The sequence below is a fragment of the Oncorhynchus nerka genome, linkage group LG7, assembly GCF_034236695.1.
Source record: "Oncorhynchus nerka isolate Pitt River linkage group LG7, Oner_Uvic_2.0, whole genome shotgun sequence".
NCBI lineage: Eukaryota > Metazoa > Chordata > Actinopteri > Salmoniformes > Salmonidae > Oncorhynchus > Oncorhynchus nerka.
The window spans coordinates 18,564,445-18,583,336 of record NC_088402.1 but is presented as its reverse complement, the minus strand read 5'-3'; the positions used below and the strand labels follow the sequence as shown (position 1 = coordinate 18,583,336).

At 47.3% G+C, this 18,892-nt stretch overlaps 1 protein-coding gene across 1 annotated transcript; it reads left to right on the top strand.

Moving 5' to 3' along the window:
* Window positions 1-298: 298 nt before the first annotated feature.
* Window positions 299-18,892, top strand: LOC115115369 (protein QNR-71-like). Its single transcript, XM_029643862.2, has 12 exons — window positions 299-468; window positions 1,220-1,357; window positions 1,452-1,595; window positions 6,599-6,772; window positions 8,157-8,318; window positions 14,038-14,328; window positions 14,554-14,619; window positions 14,746-15,048; window positions 15,360-15,465; window positions 15,629-15,855; window positions 17,528-17,618; window positions 18,217-18,892. Exons 1-12 carry the CDS (start codon window positions 399-401, stop codon window positions 18,368-18,370), a joined length of 1,926 nt encoding a protein of 641 aa, XP_029499722.1. The 5' UTR covers window positions 299-398; the 3' UTR covers window positions 18,371-18,892.

Sequence of the window (18,892 nt, the reverse complement as noted above, 5' to 3'; positions counted from 1 at the left end):
CACCAAATTGGACTAGGATTTGACTCCATGCGTATAGCTTCTACCCTTTCAGACCTCCAAGTATTCTTCCACTTCTTGGATACTGGTAAATTATTATGTATGTTGTTGTTTAGGTGACGAGAGAACATGAGACATGTTTTAGGTGTTTTAAATGTAAGAGACAGGACAGAGCAGAGGGGATGGGGACTGAGACGGTCCACATGAGGCTCGCGACCTAATGAAGGATGAGATGCGTCTTGTTATCAACATCACATGTTTGCGCGTGCATGCAGCCCTGTATTAAATTATGGAACTCGGGGCACGCGGGGGAAGAAAGGGAGAATACATGTGTGTGCGTGAAGGAGCAGTTCTGTTTTTGGTGGGGTCTGCGTGAGGTGCAGCTTTTTATTAAAGTCGAAATGGGAGCTTTACATTATGTGTGTGTTCTGGCTTGCACTGTTTTCGTTTCTCAAGCAAATGGACTCAAAAGTAAGTACAATTTGTTAGCTTTTTGGGTTTTAGCTGTGCCCATCAATCAGGTTTGCGGTATAGGATGCTTGGATGCAGATGACGTATCCGGTTTTGGCAAATGATTAACTGAAATGATATAGGGATACTTGTTACATTGTTAATTGATAATTGCTATGCGGTTTGTTTTCTATTTGTCATTTTCAGCCTATAAAGGTTTATTACTGCACTCTGTATAGTCTTTCAATTAATCATAGGTTGAAATCATTTACATTTATATGCCTTTTTTTCAGTTTACCCTGTGGTTTTCTAAATACTATTTACAAGGGAAAGGCAACGCTCCTTTAATTGTTTTCTTCTGACCTAGCTCATCTCATAAGAATTTCAGAGAAGCGCGAGCTGTTATTGCGTTGCCAACGTCCGTGCGTTTGTCCTGTCAGTCACAGTCCCATGAGCCCAATTACACCATTTGCGCGCATGCACTTGGAGATCTGTCCTGTGCATTTTCCAAAGGTTACTTTTATTCAGTATACAACACGAATATTTAAACAAAATATTTTCCACTGGTCAGTCCATATCCAGAAAATTACAGTTTATTATGGTTAAGGAAATAGACCTTGTTAAACGAATTAACACGATAAACTTACATTAGGGCTCTCACATTAGATAGATTTTCCAAAGTTTTTAAAAGCGCAATTTTAACCATAAATCTATAGGCCTAAGTCTCAAAACAAAATTGTACTCTCTCTCTCTCCCTTCCTCTTTCTTTCAGCTTACCGGGACATGTTCCCTCACAAGCATTCATTGTCGATGAAGTTCCCGCCGATCCCTGGTTGGAGCCCAGACAGCAACCCGTGGGATGACTATATCTACCCGCCCTTTGGCCCCAAGGAACTAACGCGGAGAAAAGGTGAGCACCTTGTCAAATTATGCAAATAAAGTTTATAATGTTCTCACTTTAAAACATTACAACATTTATCAACTAATTTCACCTCCGGATCCAGGTAAGCCGGTCAAAGTGCGCCTGACCAGCGACAGTCCAGCAATCAAAGGTTCTATGGTGTCATTCACTGCCAAGCTGGAGTACCCGCCATGTCAGAAGGAGGACACCAATGGGGAGCTGGTGTGGGATGAGCACTGTCCAGATGGTATGGAGCTGGAGGCCTCAGGTCCTTCCCACAAACCACTCTGCACACGCACTGTCACAACACAAGCACCTAGCACAAACAAACCTACACACTCCCACTCAGAGACACCCAGACATGCACACACACATGCACCTTGGTGGACTTACCATGAGGAGGAATAGGCAATTACCTCAGGCCTCTCATCATTAACATTACATTACATTTAAGTCATTTAGCAGACGCTCTTATCCAGAGCGACTTACAAATTGGTGCTTTCACCTTATGACATCCAGTGGAACAGCCACTTTACAATAGTGCATCTAAGTCTTTTAAGGGGGGTGAGAAGGATTACTTTATCCTATCCTAGGTATTCCTTAAAGAGGTGGGGTTTCAGGTGTCTCCGGAAGGTGGTGATTGACTCCGCTGTCCTGGCGTCGTGAGGGAGTTTGTTCCACCATTGGGGGGCCAGAGCAGCGAACAGTTTTGACTGGGCTGAGCGGGAACTGGACTTCCTCAGTGGTAGGGAGGCGAGCAGGCCAGAGGTGGATGAACGCAGTGCCCTTGTTTGGGTGTAGGGCCTGATCAGAGCCTGGAGGTACTGAGGTGCCGTTCCCCTCACAGCTCCGTAGGCAAGCACCATGGTCTTGTAGCGGATGCGAGCTTCAACTGGAAGCCAGTGGAGAGAGCGGAGGAGCGGGGTGACGTGAGAGAACTTGGGAAGGTTGAACACCAGACGGGCTGCGGCGTTCTGGATGAGTTGTAGGGGTTTAATGGCACAGGCAGGGAGCCCAGCCAACAGCGAGTTGCAGTAATCCAGACGGGAGATGACAAGTGCCTGGATTAGGACCTGCGCCGCTTCCTGTGTGAGGCAGGGTCGTACTCTGCGGATGTTGTAGAGCATGAACCTACAGGAACGGGCCACCGCCTTGATGTTAGTTGAGAACGACAGGGTGTTGTCCAGGATCACGCCAAGGTTCTTAGCGCTCTGGGAGGAGGACACGATGGAGTTGTCAACCGTGATGGCGAGATCATGGAACGGGCAGTCCTTCCCGGGAGGAAGAGCAGCTCCGTCTTGCCGAGGTTCAGCTTGAGGTGGTGATCCGTCATCCACACTGATATGTCTGCCAGACATGCAGAGATGCGATTCGCCACCTGGTCATCAGAGGGGGGAAAGGAGAAGATTAATTGTGTGTCGTCTGCATAGCAATGATAGGAGAGACCATGTGAGGTTATGACAGAGCCAAGTGACTTGGTGTATAGCGAGAATAGGAGAGGGCCTAGAACAGAGCCCTGGGGGACACCAGTGGTGAGAGCGCGTGGTGAGGAGACAGATTCTCGCCACGCCACCTGGTAGGAGCGACCTGTCAGGTAGGACGCAATCCAAGCATGGGCCGCGCCGGAGATGCCCAACTCGGAGAGGGTGGAGAGGAGGATCTGATGGTTCACAGTATCGAAGGCAGCCGATAGGTCTAGAAGGATGAGAGCAGAGCAGAGGAGAGAGAGTTAGCTTTAGCAGTGCGGAGTGCCTCCGTGATACAGAGAAGAGCAGTCTCAGTTGAATGACTAGTCTTGAAACCTGACTGATTTGGATCAAGAAGGTCATTCTGAGAGAGATAGCGGGAGAGCTGGCCAAGGACGGCACGTTCAAGAGTTTTGGAGAGAAAAGAAAGAAGGGATACTGGTCTGTAGTTGTTGACATCGGAGGGATCGAGTGTAGGGTTTTTCAGAAGGGGTGCAACTCTCGCTCTCTTGAAGACGGGAGGGACGTAGCCAGCGGTCAGGGATGAGTTGATGAGCGAGGTGAGGTAAGGGAGAAGGTCACCGGAAATGGTCTGGAGAAGAGAGGAGGGGATAGGGTCAAGCGGGCAGGTTGTTGGGCGGCCGGCCGTCACAAGACGCGAGATGTCATCTGGAGAGAGAGGGGAGAAAGAGGTCAGAGCACAGGGTAGGGCAGTGTGAGCAGAACCAGCGGTGTCGTTTGACTTAGCAAACGAGGATCGGATGTCGTCGACCTTCTTTTCAAAATGGTTGACGAAGTCATCTGCAGAGAGGGAGGAGGGGGGGGGAGGGGGAGGAGGATTCAAGAGGGAGGAGAAGGTGGCAAAGAGCTTCCTAGGGTTAGAGGCAGATGCTTGGAATTTAGAGTGGTAGAAAGTGGCTTTAGCAGCAGAGACAGAGGAGGAAAATGTAGAGAGGAGGGAGTGAAAGGATGCCAGGTCCGCAGGGAGGCGAGTTTTCCTCCATTTCCGCTCGGCTGCCCGGAGCCCTGTGGCCTCATTCCTGTGCATTGTTTCACGTGATATGATTGCAAAAGACTGTCACTGAAATTAAGTTGCAGCAATGAGAAGAAACAGAAAGATGTCATTTTTAACAGAAAAATGACCTAAATTCTTTAGTAAAAGGACAGGTCTGCTGATAATAAGGTGCTGCTGATAATACTGCCGTAGTCCTCCAGGCAGAGGACACGTCCCACTGGGCACACTGGTTGAATCAACGTTGTTTCCAGATAATATAAAGGAAATTACGTCGAACCAAGGTAGAATAGACGTTGAATTTAGATTTCAGCTACATGCGAATTGACGGAAAGTTGGAAGATATACAGTGCACTGTTCGGATCCTGCAATTATTTTGGATGAATGTGCAAAGGTAACCTACTTTTTGAAGTGATTTGTTTGAAAATCAAATGAAAGCTGGTTGTGTTCATGGCACATTAAAAGGTGATACATTTTTACAGTTAAATGAAATGTCTTCATGACAAAAGCCATTTTCAAAATGTGTGCCTCAGTGTCCTCAGTCTGGCCTCTGCCTGGGGCCTCCACATTGTATTGTATTTAAGGATCTCCATTAGCTACTGCCAAGGCAGCAGATACTCTTCCTGTGGTCCAGCAACATTAAGGCAGTTATATACAATAAAAATATGACATTACATTTTATAAAACCTTTCACAACACATCAAGTGTGTTCTCTCAGACCACTACTCTACTACCACATATCTACAATACAAAATCCACATCTACCTATGTGTAGAGTGCGTGAGTTATCATGTGTACAGTTGAAGTCGGAAGTTTACATACGCCTTAGCCAAATACATTTAAACTCCGTTTTTCACAATTCCTGACATTTAATCAGAGTAAAAATTCCCTGTCTTAGGTCAGTTAGGATCACCAGTTTATTTTAAGAATGTGAAATGTCAGAATAATAGTTGAGATAATTATTTATTTCAGCTTTTATTTCTTTCAACACATTCCCAGTGGATCTGAAGTTTACATACACTCAATTAGTATTTGGTAGCATTGCCTTTAAATTGTTTAACTTGGGTCAAATGTTTCGGGTAGCCTTCTACAAGCTTCCCACAATAAGTTGGGTGAATTTTGGCCCATTCCTCCTGACAGAGCTGGCGTAACTGAGTCAGGTTTGTAGACCTCCTTGCTCACAAATGCTTTTTCAGTTCTGCCCACACATTTTCTATAGGATTGAGGTCAAGGCTTTGTGATGGCCACTCCAATACCTTGACTTTGTTGTCCTTAAGCCAATTTGCCACAACTTTGGAAGTATGCTTGGGTTCACTGTCCATTTTGAAGATCCATTTGCGACCAAGCTTTAACTTCCTGACTGATGTCTTGAGATGTTGCTTCAATATATCCACGTAATTTTCCTCCATGACGCCATCTATTTTCTGAAGCGCATCAGTCCCTCCTGCACGGTTGGGATGATGTTCTTCAGCTAGCAAGCCTCCCTCTTTTTCCTCCAAACATAATGATGGTCATTATGGCCAAACGGTTCTATTTTTGTTTCATCAGACCAGAGGATATCTCTCCAAAAAGTACGATCTTTGTCCCCATGTGCAGTTGCAAACCGTAGTCTGGCTTTTTTATGGCGGTTTTGGAGCAGTGGCTTCTTCCTTGCTGAGCAGCCTTTTAGGTTATGTCGATACAGGACTCGCTTTACTGTGGATATCAATACTTTTGTTCCTGTTTTCTCCAGCATCTTCACAAGGTCCTTTGTTGTTGTTTAGGGATTGATTTGCACTTTTCGCACTAGTACGTTCATCTCTAGGAGACAGAACACGTCTCCTTCCTGAGCGGTATGATGGCTGCGTGGTCCCATGGTGTTTATACTTGCGTACTATTGTTTGTACAGATGAATGTGGCACCTTCAGGCGTTTGAAATTGCACCCAAGGATGAACCAGACTTGTGGAGGTCTACACTTTTTTTTCTGAGGTCTTGGTTGATTTCTTTAGATTTTCCCATGATGTCAAGCAAAGAGGTACTGATTTTGAAGGTAGGCATTGAAATACATCCACAGGTACACCTCCAATTGACTCAAATTATGTCAATTAGCCTACCAAAAGCTTCTAAAGCCATGACACCATTTTCTGGAATATTCCAAGCTGTTTAAAGGCACAGTCAATTTAGTGTATGTAAACTTGTGACCCACTGGAATTGTGATACAGTGAATTATAAATGAAATAATCTGTCTGTAAACAATTGTTGGAAAAATGACTTGTGTCATGCACAAAGTAGATGTCCTAACCGACTTGCCAAAACTATAGTTTGTTAACAAGAAATTTGTGGAGTGGTTGAAAAACAAGTTTTAATGACTCCAACCTAAGTGTATGTAAACCTCCAACTTCAACTGTGTGTGTGTCTGTGCCTGTGTGTCTCTTCACAGTACTCTGTTCCACAAGGTGTATTTTTATCTGTTTTTAAATTGTGATTCTACTGCTTGCATCAGTTACTTGATGTGGAATATAGTTCCATGTAGTCATGGCTCTATGTAGTACTGTGCACCTCCCATAGTCTGTTCTTCACTTGGGGATTGTGAAATCACTAAGTACACCCCTGCACATAAAAACACACACACACACACACACACACACAACAGCTGATTACAAGATCATTATACAATCAGCAATTAAGCATTCATAAAAACTTAATAACTCAACATTGAGACATGAAATAGGCTAGGGTGTACTACATTCTGTGAATTGACTGTAATTCTCCCCTTCACTGCCCTATTCAAGCTAACAGTCAGCTTAAGTCTGGCTATGTATTTAACTGGACCTCCTGGCTAGATGACTACGGCTTTGGAAAGTGTACTGACCTGAAGAGATGTAACGTCTTCCCAGATGGGAAACCCTTCCCTCAGAGCAACGACTGGAGACACAAGGGCTACGTCTACGTATGGCACTCCATGGGTAAGAGTCTCACTCAAACACAGTCAATTACCCATAGACATGCACACAGTCATAAACACACATATACATGCACCATGTCCCTCTCCCTGTCCTCCCGGAGGACCTGAGCCCTAGGACCATGCCTCAGGACTACCTGGCATGATGACTCCTGGCTGTCCCCAGTCCACCTGGTTGTGCTGCTGCTCCAGTTTCAACTGTTCTGCCTGCGGCTATGGAACCCTGACCTGTTCACCGGACGTGCTACCTTGTCCCAGACCTGCTGTTTTCAACTCTCTCTATCTCTCTCTACCGCACCTGCTGTCTCGACCTGAATGCTCAGCTATGAAAAGCCAACTGACATTTACTCCTGAGGTGCTGACCTGTTGCACCCTCTACAAGCACTGTGATTATTATTATTTGACCCTGCAGGTCATCTATGAACGTTTGCACATCTTGGCCATGTTCTGTTATAATTTCCACCTGGCACAGCCAGAAGAGGACTGGCCACCCCTCAGAGCCTGCTTCCTCTTTAGGTTTCTTTCTAGGTTCCTGCCTTTCTAGGGAGTTTTTCCTAGCCACCGTGCTTCAATCTGCATTGTTTGCTGTTTGGGGTTTTAGGCTGGGTTTCTGTATAAGCACTTTGTGACATCGGCTGATGTAAAAAGAGCTTTATAAATACAATTTATTGAATTTGATTGATTAGATGAGCTCTATTAAAGGTGAGGAGGCAGGTGCTTAGAGATGGAGATCTGCTATTACTCAAACTCTTTCTGCACTCTGATTCCTCCCTCCATCTCTCGTTCCCTCCTCCCTCCCTCATCTCTCCTTCCCTCCTTCCTCTCTCCTTCCCTCCTCCCTTCCTCCCTCTCTCTCCTTCCCTCCTCCTTCTCTCCCTCCATCTCTCCTTCCTCCCTCCCTCTATCTCTCCTTCCTTCCTCCCTCCTTCCCTCCCTCTATCCCTCCTTCCTTCCTCCTTCCCTCCCTCTATCCCTCCTTCCTTCCTCCTTCCCTCCCTCTATCCCTCCTTCCTTCCTCCTTCCCTCCCTCTATCTCTCCTTCCTTCCTCCTTCCCTCCCTCTCTCTCTCTCTCCTTCCTTCCTCCTTCCTCTCCTTCCTTCCTTCCTTCCTTCCTTCCTTCCTTCCTTCCTTCCTTCCTTCCTTCCTTCCTTCCTTCCTTCCTTCCTTCCTTCCTTCCTTCCTTCATCTCTCTCTTTCCTTCCAATCTCCCTCCTTCCCTCCCTCTATCTCTCCTTCCTTCCTCCTTCCCTCCCTCTATCTCTCCTTCCTTCCTCCTTCAATCCCTCTATCTCTCCTTCCTTCCTCCTTCCATCCCTCCTTCCCTCCTCCCTCCATCTCTCCCTCCATCTCTCCCTCCCTCTCTCCCTCCCTCTCTCTCCCTCCCCAGGTCAGTACTCTGAGACGTGTGATGGCTCCTCTTCCACCCTAACAGTGAACACCAGTGACATAATTTTGGGGGCGGAGCTGATGGAGGTCATGGTGTACAGGAAACGCGAGCGCAGGAAGTACAGCCCCCTGGCCACCGACAAGGCAGTCTTCTTTGTCACAGGTGAGTTCGCTGTATACACTGCGTCTACTCTCCAAGCATCACGTATCTCAATCAGCAACCTTTCTTCCTCCCATCTACTATCCTTCCTTCCCCTTGTACATCTTACAGGACACCAAGCCCTTCCCCTGTACATCTTACAGGACACCAAGCCCTTCCCCTTGTACATCTTACAGGACACCAAGCCCTTCCCCTTGTACATCTTATAGGACACCAAGCCCTTCCCCTTGTACATCTTATAGGACACCAAGCCCTTCCCCTTGTACATCTTACAGGACACCAAGCCCTTCCCCTTGTACATCTTACAGGACACCAAGCCCTTCCCCTTGTACATCTTATAGGACACCAAGCCCTTCCCCTTGTACATCTTATAGGACACCAAGCCCTTCCCCTGTACATCTTACAGGACACCAAGCCCTTCCCCTTGTACATCTTATAGGACACCAAGCCCTTCCCCTTGTACATCTTATAGGTCACCAAGCCCCTCCCCTTGTACATCTTATAGGTCACCAAGCCCTTCCCCTTGTACATCTTATAGGTCACCAAGCCCTTCCCCTTGTACATCTTATAGGTCACCAAGCCCTTCCCCTTGTACATCTTATAGGTCACCAAGCCCCTCCCCTTGTACATCTTACAGGACACCAAGCCCTTCCCCTTGTACATCTTATAGGACACCAAGCCCTTCCCCTTGTACATCTTATAGGTCACCAAGCCCCTCCCCTTGTACATCTTATAGGTCACCAAGCCCCTCCCCTTGTACATCTTATAGGACACCAAGCCCCTCCCCTTGAACATCTTATAGGTCACCAAGCCCTTCCACTTGTACATCTTATAGGACACCAAGCCCCTCCCCTTGTACATCTTATAGGTCACCAAGCCCCTCCCCTTCTACATCTTATAGGACACCAAGCCCCTCCCCTTCTACATCTTATAGGTCACCAAGCCCTTAGTCAGGTGCAGCTTTAGCACTTTGCTTTCACTTATTCAATCAATTCTGACTAGCCATAGGGAGTCAGGGATTTTGCTGATTGGAACGCAGGCATAGTATTGTCTCTCTTACACATCATCCAAACAGCCGTAGAAGGAGGCTAAACGTCACAGCCACAGGCCTGCTCATGGCTTTGAGCAACAGATTGACTGTCAGGAATTAAATGGACTTGACATGGGGATAGTCATGTTTTGAAAACTAAGGGAGGAAAATGTTTTTTTTTTTTACAAACTTGTTCTGTACTGTGAAGTTAATCTGAATATGTGCTTCATGTTTTCACATAGGCAGGAGGCCAATATATTCTCAAATGTATTTTATTTGAAGTTTCATTCTGATATTGTGATATTTGTTCTACTGCGACATTGATGTCTTGGAAATGATATGACATTGGGGTGTTGTAAGCCCCACAGCTGAGTGTGTGCAAATGCATATGACTTGTGTTCTACAGTGATGTAAATGTTGCTGTACATTGATGTCTAGAAAATGAGGCTATAAGAATTTTGGACTTGTGTAAACCCCACAGCTAATCTCAAGTGTGTGGGTTTACTGCAGTGACGTCTAAAATGCTTTGAATGAATCAGCACCTTGGAGAGTGCTGTCCATTTCACCACCATAGACAGTAGGCTACTTGGAGAGTGCTACCCATTTCACCACCATAGACAGTAGGCTACTTGGAGAGTGCTACCCATTTCACCACCATAGACAGTAGGCTACTTGGAGAGTGCTGTCCATTTCACCACCATAGACAGTAGGCTACTTGGAGAGTGCTGTCCATTTCACCACCATAGCCAGTAGGCTACTTGGAGAGTGCTACCCATTTCACCACCATAGACAGTAGGCTACTTGGAGAGTGCTACCCATTTCACCACCATAGACAGTAGGCTACTTGGAGAGTGCTACCCATTTCACCACCATATACAGTAGGCTACTTGGAGAGTGCTGTCCATTTCACCACCATATACAGTAGGCTACTTGGAGAGTGCTGTCCATTTCACGACCATAGCCAGTAGGCTACTTGGAGAGTGCTGTCCATTTCACCACCATAGCCTGTAGGCTACTTGGAGAGTGCTACCCATTTCACCACCATAGACAGTAGGCTACTTGGAGAGTGCTACCCATTTCACCACCATAGCCAGTAGGCTACTTGGAGAGTGCTGTCCATTTCACCACCATAGCCAGTAGGCTACTTGGAGAGTGCTGTCCATTTCACCACCATAGACAGTAGGCTACTTGGAGAGTGCTACCCATGTCACCACCATAGACAGTAGGCTACTTGGAGAGTGCTACCCATTTCACCACCATAGACAGTAGGCTACTTGGAGAGTGCTACCCATGTCACCACCATAGACAGTAGGCTACTTGGAGAGTGCTACCCATTTCACCACCATATACAGTAGGCTACTTGGAGAGTGCTACCCATTTCACCACCATAGACAGTAGGCTACTTGGAGAGTGCTGTCCATTTCATTTCACCACCATAGACAGTAGGCTACATGGAGAGTGCTGTCCATTTCACCACCATAGCCAGTAGGCTACTTGGAGAGTGCTGTCCATTTCACCACCATAGCCAGTAGGCTACTTGGAGAGTGCTGTCCATTTCACCACCATAGACAGTAGGCTACTTGGAGAGTGCTGTCCATTTCACCACCATAGCCAGTAGGCTACTTGGAGAGTGCTATCCATTTCACCACCATAGCCAGTAGGCTACTTGGAGAGTGCTACCCATTTCACCACCATAGCCAGTAGGCTACTTGGAGAGTGCTGTCCATTTCACCACCATAGCCAGTAGGCTACTTGGAGAGTGCTGTCCATTTCACCACCATAGACAGTAGGCTACTTGGAGAGTGCTACCCATGTCACCACCATAGACAGTAGGCTACTTGGAGAGTGCTACCCATTTCACCACCATAGACAGTAGGCTACTTGGAGAGTGCTACCCATGTCACCACCATAGACAGTAGGCTACTTGGAGAGTGCTACCCATTTCACCACCATATACAGTAGGCTACTTGGAGAGTGCTACCCATTTCACCACCATAGACAGTAGGCTACTTGGAGAGTGCTGTCCATTTCATTTCACCACCATAGACAGTAGGCTACTTGGAGAGTGCTGTCCATTTCACCACCATAGCCAGTAGGCTACTTGGAGAGTGCTACCCATTTCACCACCATAGACAGTAGGCTACTTGGAGAGTGCTACCCATTTCACCACCATATACAGTAGGCTATTTGGAGAGTGCGGTCCATTTCACCACCATAGCCAGTAGGCTACTTGGAGAGTGCTGTCCATTTCACCACCATAGCCAGTAGGCTACTTGGAGAGTGCTACCCATTTCACCACCATAGACAGTAGGCTACTTGGAGAGTGCTACCCATTTCACCACCATAGCCAGTAGGCTACTTGGAGAGTGCTGTCCATTTCACCACCATAGCCAGTAGGCTACATGGAGAGTGCTACCCATTTCACCACCATAGCCAGTAGGCTACTTGGAGAGTGCTGTCCATTTCACCACCATAGCCAGTAGGCTACTTGGAGAGTGCTGTCCATTTCACCACCATAGACAGTAGGCTACTTGGAGAGTGCTGTCCATTTCACCACCATAGCCAGTAGGCTACTTGGAGAGTGCTATCCATTTCACCACCATAGCCAGTAGGCTACTTGGAGAGTGCTGTCCATTTCACCACCATAGCCAGTAGGCTACTTGGAGAGTGCTACCCATTTCACCACCATAGACAGTAGGCTACTTGGAGAGTGCTGTCCATTTCACCACCATAGACAGTAGGCTACTTGGAGAGTGCTGTCCATTTCACCACCATAGCCAGTAGGCTACTTGGAGAGTGCTGTCCATTTCACCACCATAGACAGTAGGCTACTTGGAGAGCGCTGTCCATTTCACCACCATAGACAGTAGGCTACTTGGAGAGCGCTGTCCATTTCACCACCATAGCCAGTAGGCTACTTGGAGAGCGCTGTCCATTTCACCACCATAGACAGTAGGCTACTTGGAGAGTGCTGTCCATTTCACCACCATAGACAGTAGGCTACATGGAGAGTGCTGTCCATTTCACCACCATAGCCAGTATGCTACTTGGAGAGTGCTGTCCATTTCACCACCATAGACAGTAGGCTACTTGGAGAGTGCTGTCCATTTCACCACCATAGACAGTAGGCTACTTGGAGAGTGCTGTCCATTTCACCACCATAGACAGTAGGATACTTGGAGAGTGCTGTCCATTTCACCACCATAGACAGTAGGATACTTGGAGAGTGCTGTCCATTTCACCACCATAGCCAGTAGGCTACTTGGAGAGCGCTGTCCATTTCACCACCATAGCCAGTAGGCTACTTGGAGAGTGCTGTCCATTTCACCACCATAGACAGTAGGCTACTTGGAGAGTGCTGTCCATTTCACCACCATAGACAGTAGGCTACTTGGAGAGTGCTGTCCATTTCACCACCATAGCCAGTAGGCTACTTGGAGAGTGCTACCCATTTCACCACCATAGCCAGTAGGCTACTTGGAGAGTGCTACCCATTTCACCACCATAGACAGTAGGCTACTTGGAGAGTGCTGTCCATTTCACCACCATAGACAGTAGGCTACTTGGAGAGTGCTGTCCATTTCACCACCATAGCCAGTAGGCTACTTGGAGAGTGCTGTCCATTTCACCACCATAGACAGTAGGCTACTTGGAGAGCGCTGTCCATTTCACCACCATAGACAGTAGGCTACTTGGAGAGTGCTGTCCATTTCACCACCATAGCCAGTAGGCTACTTGGAGAGTGCTGTCCATTTCACCACCATAGCCAGTAGGCTACTTGGAGAGTGCTGTCCATTTCACCACCATAGACAGTAGGCTACTTGGAGAGTGCTGTCCATTTCACCACCATAGCCAGTAGGCTACTTGGAGAGTGCTGTCCATTTCACCACCATAGCCAGTAGGCTACTTGGAGAGTGCTGTCCATTTCACCACCATAGACAGTAGGCTACTTGGAGAGCGCTGTCCATTTCACCACCATAGCCAGTAGGCTACTTGGAGAGTGCTGTCCATTTCACCACCATAGACAGTAGGCTACTTGGCTGTTTACACTGTGTGCTGCGCTGCTATGTTGAGTTTGTTCCTTTTTTTCTCAATATGTTCCGGTACCTCATACCCCCGAAAATTACCCCCCCCCTCACTATGGGTGTGTTCGTAAAGAGTGTTGTCAGAGTCTTGTCAGATTATCTGTTGGTAAATTAAGAGTGTTTCGCTCATAGGGCGCTCTGGCCGATGAGTAGGGTTGATCCGTGCGTTCTGACCTCACAACGGAAGTCAAGCCCCCAAGCTAACTGGCTAAAGTTAGTTTGCTAGCTAGCTACTTCTGGACACAAATGAGAGAACACCTCACTCTGACCATTTTAACCTCTCTAGCAGAGCTGGTTAGGCAGTTTTCATGTTATCCAGAGTGTTGGTGACTATCTGTGCTGCTGGCAACGATTTCATTTTTTTTTTTGCTGACATTCACTGACACCGGTCATATTCTATTGCTCGTTTGTAAATTCATCAGTTATTCTGCGCTCTGGTACACTCAGACGTGAGTGCTCTGAAATCAGAGTAGATAACCAGAGAGAATTTACAAACACACCCTATGTGTTCCGGGACCTCCCGATTTACAAATGAAGCACTGGATACAGATAGATGAACGGACGTGTCATGTCTAAGGGTTTCTCATTAACCTTTACCCATCCACAGACAAGATCCCAGTGGCTGTGAATATTTCCCAGAAGGCATCAGCCAACCTGTCGGACAGCGTATTTGTGCGTGGCGAGGAAGTTGTGTTCAGTGTGTCCGTTCACGACCCTAGTGACTACCTGAAGACCGCAGACGCCGTCGACTACATCTGGGACTTCAAGGACGGCAACCAGCTGGTCACCCATAGCAACGTAGCCACTCACTCCTACAGTGCGGTAGGAGGTGTCAACGTGAAGCTGAGGGTGGAGGCGAAGTTCAAGATCCCATGTCCTCCGCCCACGCAAACTACAGGTACGCACACTTGAGTCACACACTTCACTTCAGTGGATATTGCAGGTACACAAACCTAGAAGTACATAGTACACATTGATGAGCTCCATCTTTCACCATACTACTGGCCCTCCAGCCTGGAAGAAGGGATGCACCATTGGGGGAATGTTGTTTTAGCTGATTGCGCTGCAGCCCCATGTCCGTCTTTGAAGCGTTATGTCATATCTCTCTTTTTCTCTCCTTCAGCGGCCCACACACCTCCCCCTGGCACTCACGCCATCACTCGCAAAATGGAGACAACCCATGGTTTTGGTAGGAATGACCTCTGTAATGTGCGTTGAATAGAAGTGTCAGAGTATATGAGGAAGTGTTTTCTCTTGTGAGTTTAGTTCTATTCAGCTGACATAAACTGTCCAAATTCCACTGTCTCGTTTCCAGTGCCAGTCACCACTGCCAGACCCGCCTCCAACACACCTGTTCCTATGACTACAGGCTTCCCGACAACAGAGCCCCTCCCCCCGACGGTTGCTGATGTGACTTTGGCGCTGTTCAACCCGATACAACTTTTTGCACAGTTCTTGCTAGCTGGCCCCACCCCCATGTCCCTGCCCACTGGCCCTACCCCAATGTCCCTGCCGGCTGGCCCCACCCCCATGGCCCAGCTCCGCTACGCACATCTGGCAGGCAATGATTGCTTCCGCTACTTCTACGGAACCTTCCAGACCAACATCACCATTATTGGTGGGTGGATGATGATATAGTGTGTCTCAAATGGCATCATATTCCATTTATAGTGCACTACTTTGGGGCCCATAAGGCTCCCATATGTCTCTGGTCAAAGTAGTGCCCTATATAGGGAATAGGGTGGCATTTCAGCCATAAACACTCTCATAGGGGCAAATACTAAGTTCCACTGGCCAATGTCTACACAAATGTTCACTTAATCATGCATTGATGCCAATGAGAGTGGAAGTTAGTATTTGCCCCATTGTGAAAAAGTCTTCAATCCAAGCATGTTTTAATCACTCCATCCATGCCTTACCCAATCACAGAACCCAAGCACTTCATCAACAGCCAGCCAGCCAATCAGATCCTGGACGTGTTTGCTGCCAAGGTCACCAACACTGACATAAGCTTCCTGGTCAAGTGCCTGGGCAGGTGAGTGGAACACAATTGGATGTGGCCCTGGCAACCCTCAGACATGTTTTTGGACTAGTGAAAAATATAATTTGTAATGAATATTAACCCACAAACCACTGCATAGTTGCCCCATCCATCTACCATAACCACCCTCCTCTCTCCTCCTCTCCCCCTTCCCCAGCACTCCCACCTCAGCCTGTACCATCGTCTCGGACCCCTCTTGCCAGCAGGTGAGGAACATCGTGTGTGATGACGTGCCCCCATCGTCGGAGTGCGAGGTGCGCCTGCGGAGGACCTTCCTGGAGCCAGGGACCTACTGTGTCAACATCACCCTGGAGGACGCCAGCAGTCTGGCCCTCACCACCACCACTACCATCACCATAAGCAACACTGACCCTGACACACCCGGTAGGTCACAGGGCTAGACCCTGGGGTCTTATTCAGGGTGAGTCCCAAATGGCACCCTACAGTGCATTCGGAAAGTATTCAGACCCCTTGACTTTTTCCCAATTTTTTTACATTACAGCCGTATTTTAAAATGGATTAAATAGTTTTTCCCCCTCATCAATCTACACACAATACCCCATAATGACAAAGCAAAAACATGTTTTTAGAATTTTCTTTACCATTTTTTATTTTTTATTATAAAAAATAAAAAGCTGAAATTACACATTAACATAAGTATTCCGACCCTTTACTCAGTACTTTGTTGAAGCACCTTTGGCAGCAATTATAGCCTTGAGTCTTCTTGGGTATGATGCTACAAGCTTGGCACACCTGCTCTGTCAGGTTGGATGGGGAGCGTCGCTGCACAGTTGTTTTCAGGTCTCTCCAGAGTTGTTCTATCGGGTTTAAGTCCAGGCTCTGGCTGGGCCCGTCAAGGACATTCAGAGACTCCCGAAGCCACTCCTGCGTTGTCTTGACTGTGTGCTCAGGGTCGTTGTCCTCTTGGAAGGTGAACCTTCTCCTCAGTCTGAGGGGCTGAGTGCTCTGGAGCAGGTTTTTATCAAGGATCTCTGTACTTTTCTTCGTTCATCTTTCCCTTGATCCTGACTAGTCTACCAGTCCCTGCTGCTGAAAAATGGAGGACGGTTGTCCTTCTGGAAGAACTCTGGAGCTCTGTCAGAGTGACCATCTCCCTGACCAAGACCCTTCTCCCCCGATTGCTCAGTTTGGCTGGGCGGCCAGCTCTAGGAAGAGTCTTGGTGGTTCCAAACTTCCATTTAAGAATGATGGCGGCCAATGTGTTCTTGGGGACCTTCAACGCTGCAGAACATTTTTGGTACCCTTCCCCAGATCTGTGCCTCAACACAATCCTGTCTCGGAGCTCTACGGACAGTTCCTTCGATCTCATGGCTTGGATTTTGCTCTGAAATGCACTGTCAACTGTGGGACCTTCAATAGACAGGTGTGTGCATTTCCAAGTCATGTCCAATCAATTGAATGTACCACAGGTAAATCAAGTTGTTGAAACATCTCAACGATGATCAATGGAAGCAGGATGCACCTGAGCTCAATTTCGAGTCTCATAGCAAAAGGTCTGAATACTTATGTAAATAAGGTATTTCTGTTTTTGAATTTGAATACATTTGCAAAACATTTAAAAACCTGTTCACTTTTTCATTATGAGGCATTGTGTGGAGATTGATGAGGATTTTTGTTTTATATTAATCCATTTTAGAATAAGGCTCTAACAACAATATTTGGGAAATATTAAGTGGTCTGAATACTTTTCTTATGCACTATATATAGTGAATAGTTTGTCGTATGGATGGGCCCTGGTCAAGGTAGATCACTATATAGGGAGTAGGGTGCCATTTGGGATACAATGTTGTGAATGTGTATAAATCCACAGCCATAGATGGGATTTTCATTTTGAAGTTTGTTTCGTTTGATGGTATTGAGGCACAGTTTACACCTGATATTAAAGTGGTTAATTTCTCTCCTAATCTCATCCCACCTCTCTCCACTTCTTTCCATCCCTCACCCCTTTGATTCTCGACTCCCCTCGATTCACCCACCACTCTTTCACTCTGTCAATTTCCCTCACATTTTTGTCTCTCCCCCCATCTGTTTGTAGAGTCTAAAGCTCCTCATGCTGCAGAGGTTGTCCTCTCCTCCAGTGCTATTCTGGTAGCCATCTTTGCCTTCACTGCCTTCATGGTCTACAAGTAAGTCAAGCCACTCAGTATTACTTGTGCACACTCAGTTTCCCTTACTCATCTCTCATCTCCATCTCCCCCACTTCATCTCTTTCCCCTATCCCCCTATCTCTGTCCACTCCTCCTCGACTCTCCCTCCTCGTCTCTCCCTCTCCCTCAACCCCTCCTCCCTCACTCTCCCACCCCATCTCTCCTCCCTCACTCCCCCACCCCATCTCCCCCTACCCTCAATCTCTCCTCCCTCACTCCCCCTACCCTCCATCTCTCCTCCCTCACCCCCTACCCTCCATCTCTCCTCCCTCACCCCATCTCCATCTCTCCTCCCTCACTCCCTCCCCTCCCTCAACCCATCTCCCCCTACTCTCCATCTCTCCTCCCGCACTCCCTCCCCTCCATCTCTCCTCCATCTCTCCTCCCTCACTCCCCCATCTCTCCTCCCTCACTCCCCACCTCCCCATCTCTCCTCCCTCACTCCCCACCTCCCCTCCCTCCTCCCCACCTCCCCTCCCTCACTCCCCACCTCCCCACCTCCCCCTCCATCTCTCGCTCCCCTCCGTCTTATCTCTCTCCTCCTCCACCTCCCATCCATCTCTCTCTCCCCTCCCAGGCGCTATAAAGTCTACAAGCGGGTGAGGAGGACCCTGGTGGAGGACGCCAGTGGCCATGTTGGTGTTGGGGGTCGTATGGGCCGGCTGAGGGAGGTAATATTCCCCACCAACGAGGAGAGTCGCCGCCTGCTGTCGGACAGACACCCCATGTAGACCCACCGATGGTACTCCAGCCACAGGCTGCAAATTTGGGGTGTGAAACATTTTGAAAGGTGCAGATAGAAATAACTGGATTCGCTTTCGTACCTGACAAACAAGCATATCTGTTCTACACAATACATTTCTATCTCAATGTTCTGCAACTTTATATAATCCTTAACAGGCCCCAGGATTTTTACTCAGAGGTTCTTCAGTACCAAGTTTAATTTTAGCACGTTCATAAATGCATCACAAAGAAGATATCTATACCAATAACTAAGAGAACTAACAACTGTTAATAAGATAGCAAGAGGAACATTTAACTTTTGATAATATGAAAATACTAGTGCCTTTTCTGTTTAGTTGACTTTGTTGTAGAAAAGTATGTCTATAGGAAGTCTACACCCTCCTTGGATTTCTTCACATTTTGTGTTACAAAGTGGGATTAAAATGGATTTCATTGTAATTTGTCAACAGCCTACACAAAAGGTATATATTTTAAAGATGAATGAAAAATAAAACACTAACATACCTTGA

Excerpts from the sequence above, each read along its gene's own strand:
- LOC115115369 (XM_029643862.2), top strand. The coding sequence starts at position 399 with ATGGGAGCTTTACATTATGTGTGTGTTCTGGCTTGCACTGTTTTCGTT. Across the intron at positions 14,329-14,553 it reads TCCGCCCACGCAAACTACAG|CGGCCCACACACCTCCCCCT; the intron begins GTACGCACACTT and ends TCTCTCCTTCAG. Across the intron at positions 14,620-14,745 it reads GGAGACAACCCATGGTTTTG|TGCCAGTCACCACTGCCAGA; the intron begins GTAGGAATGACC and ends TCTCGTTTCCAG.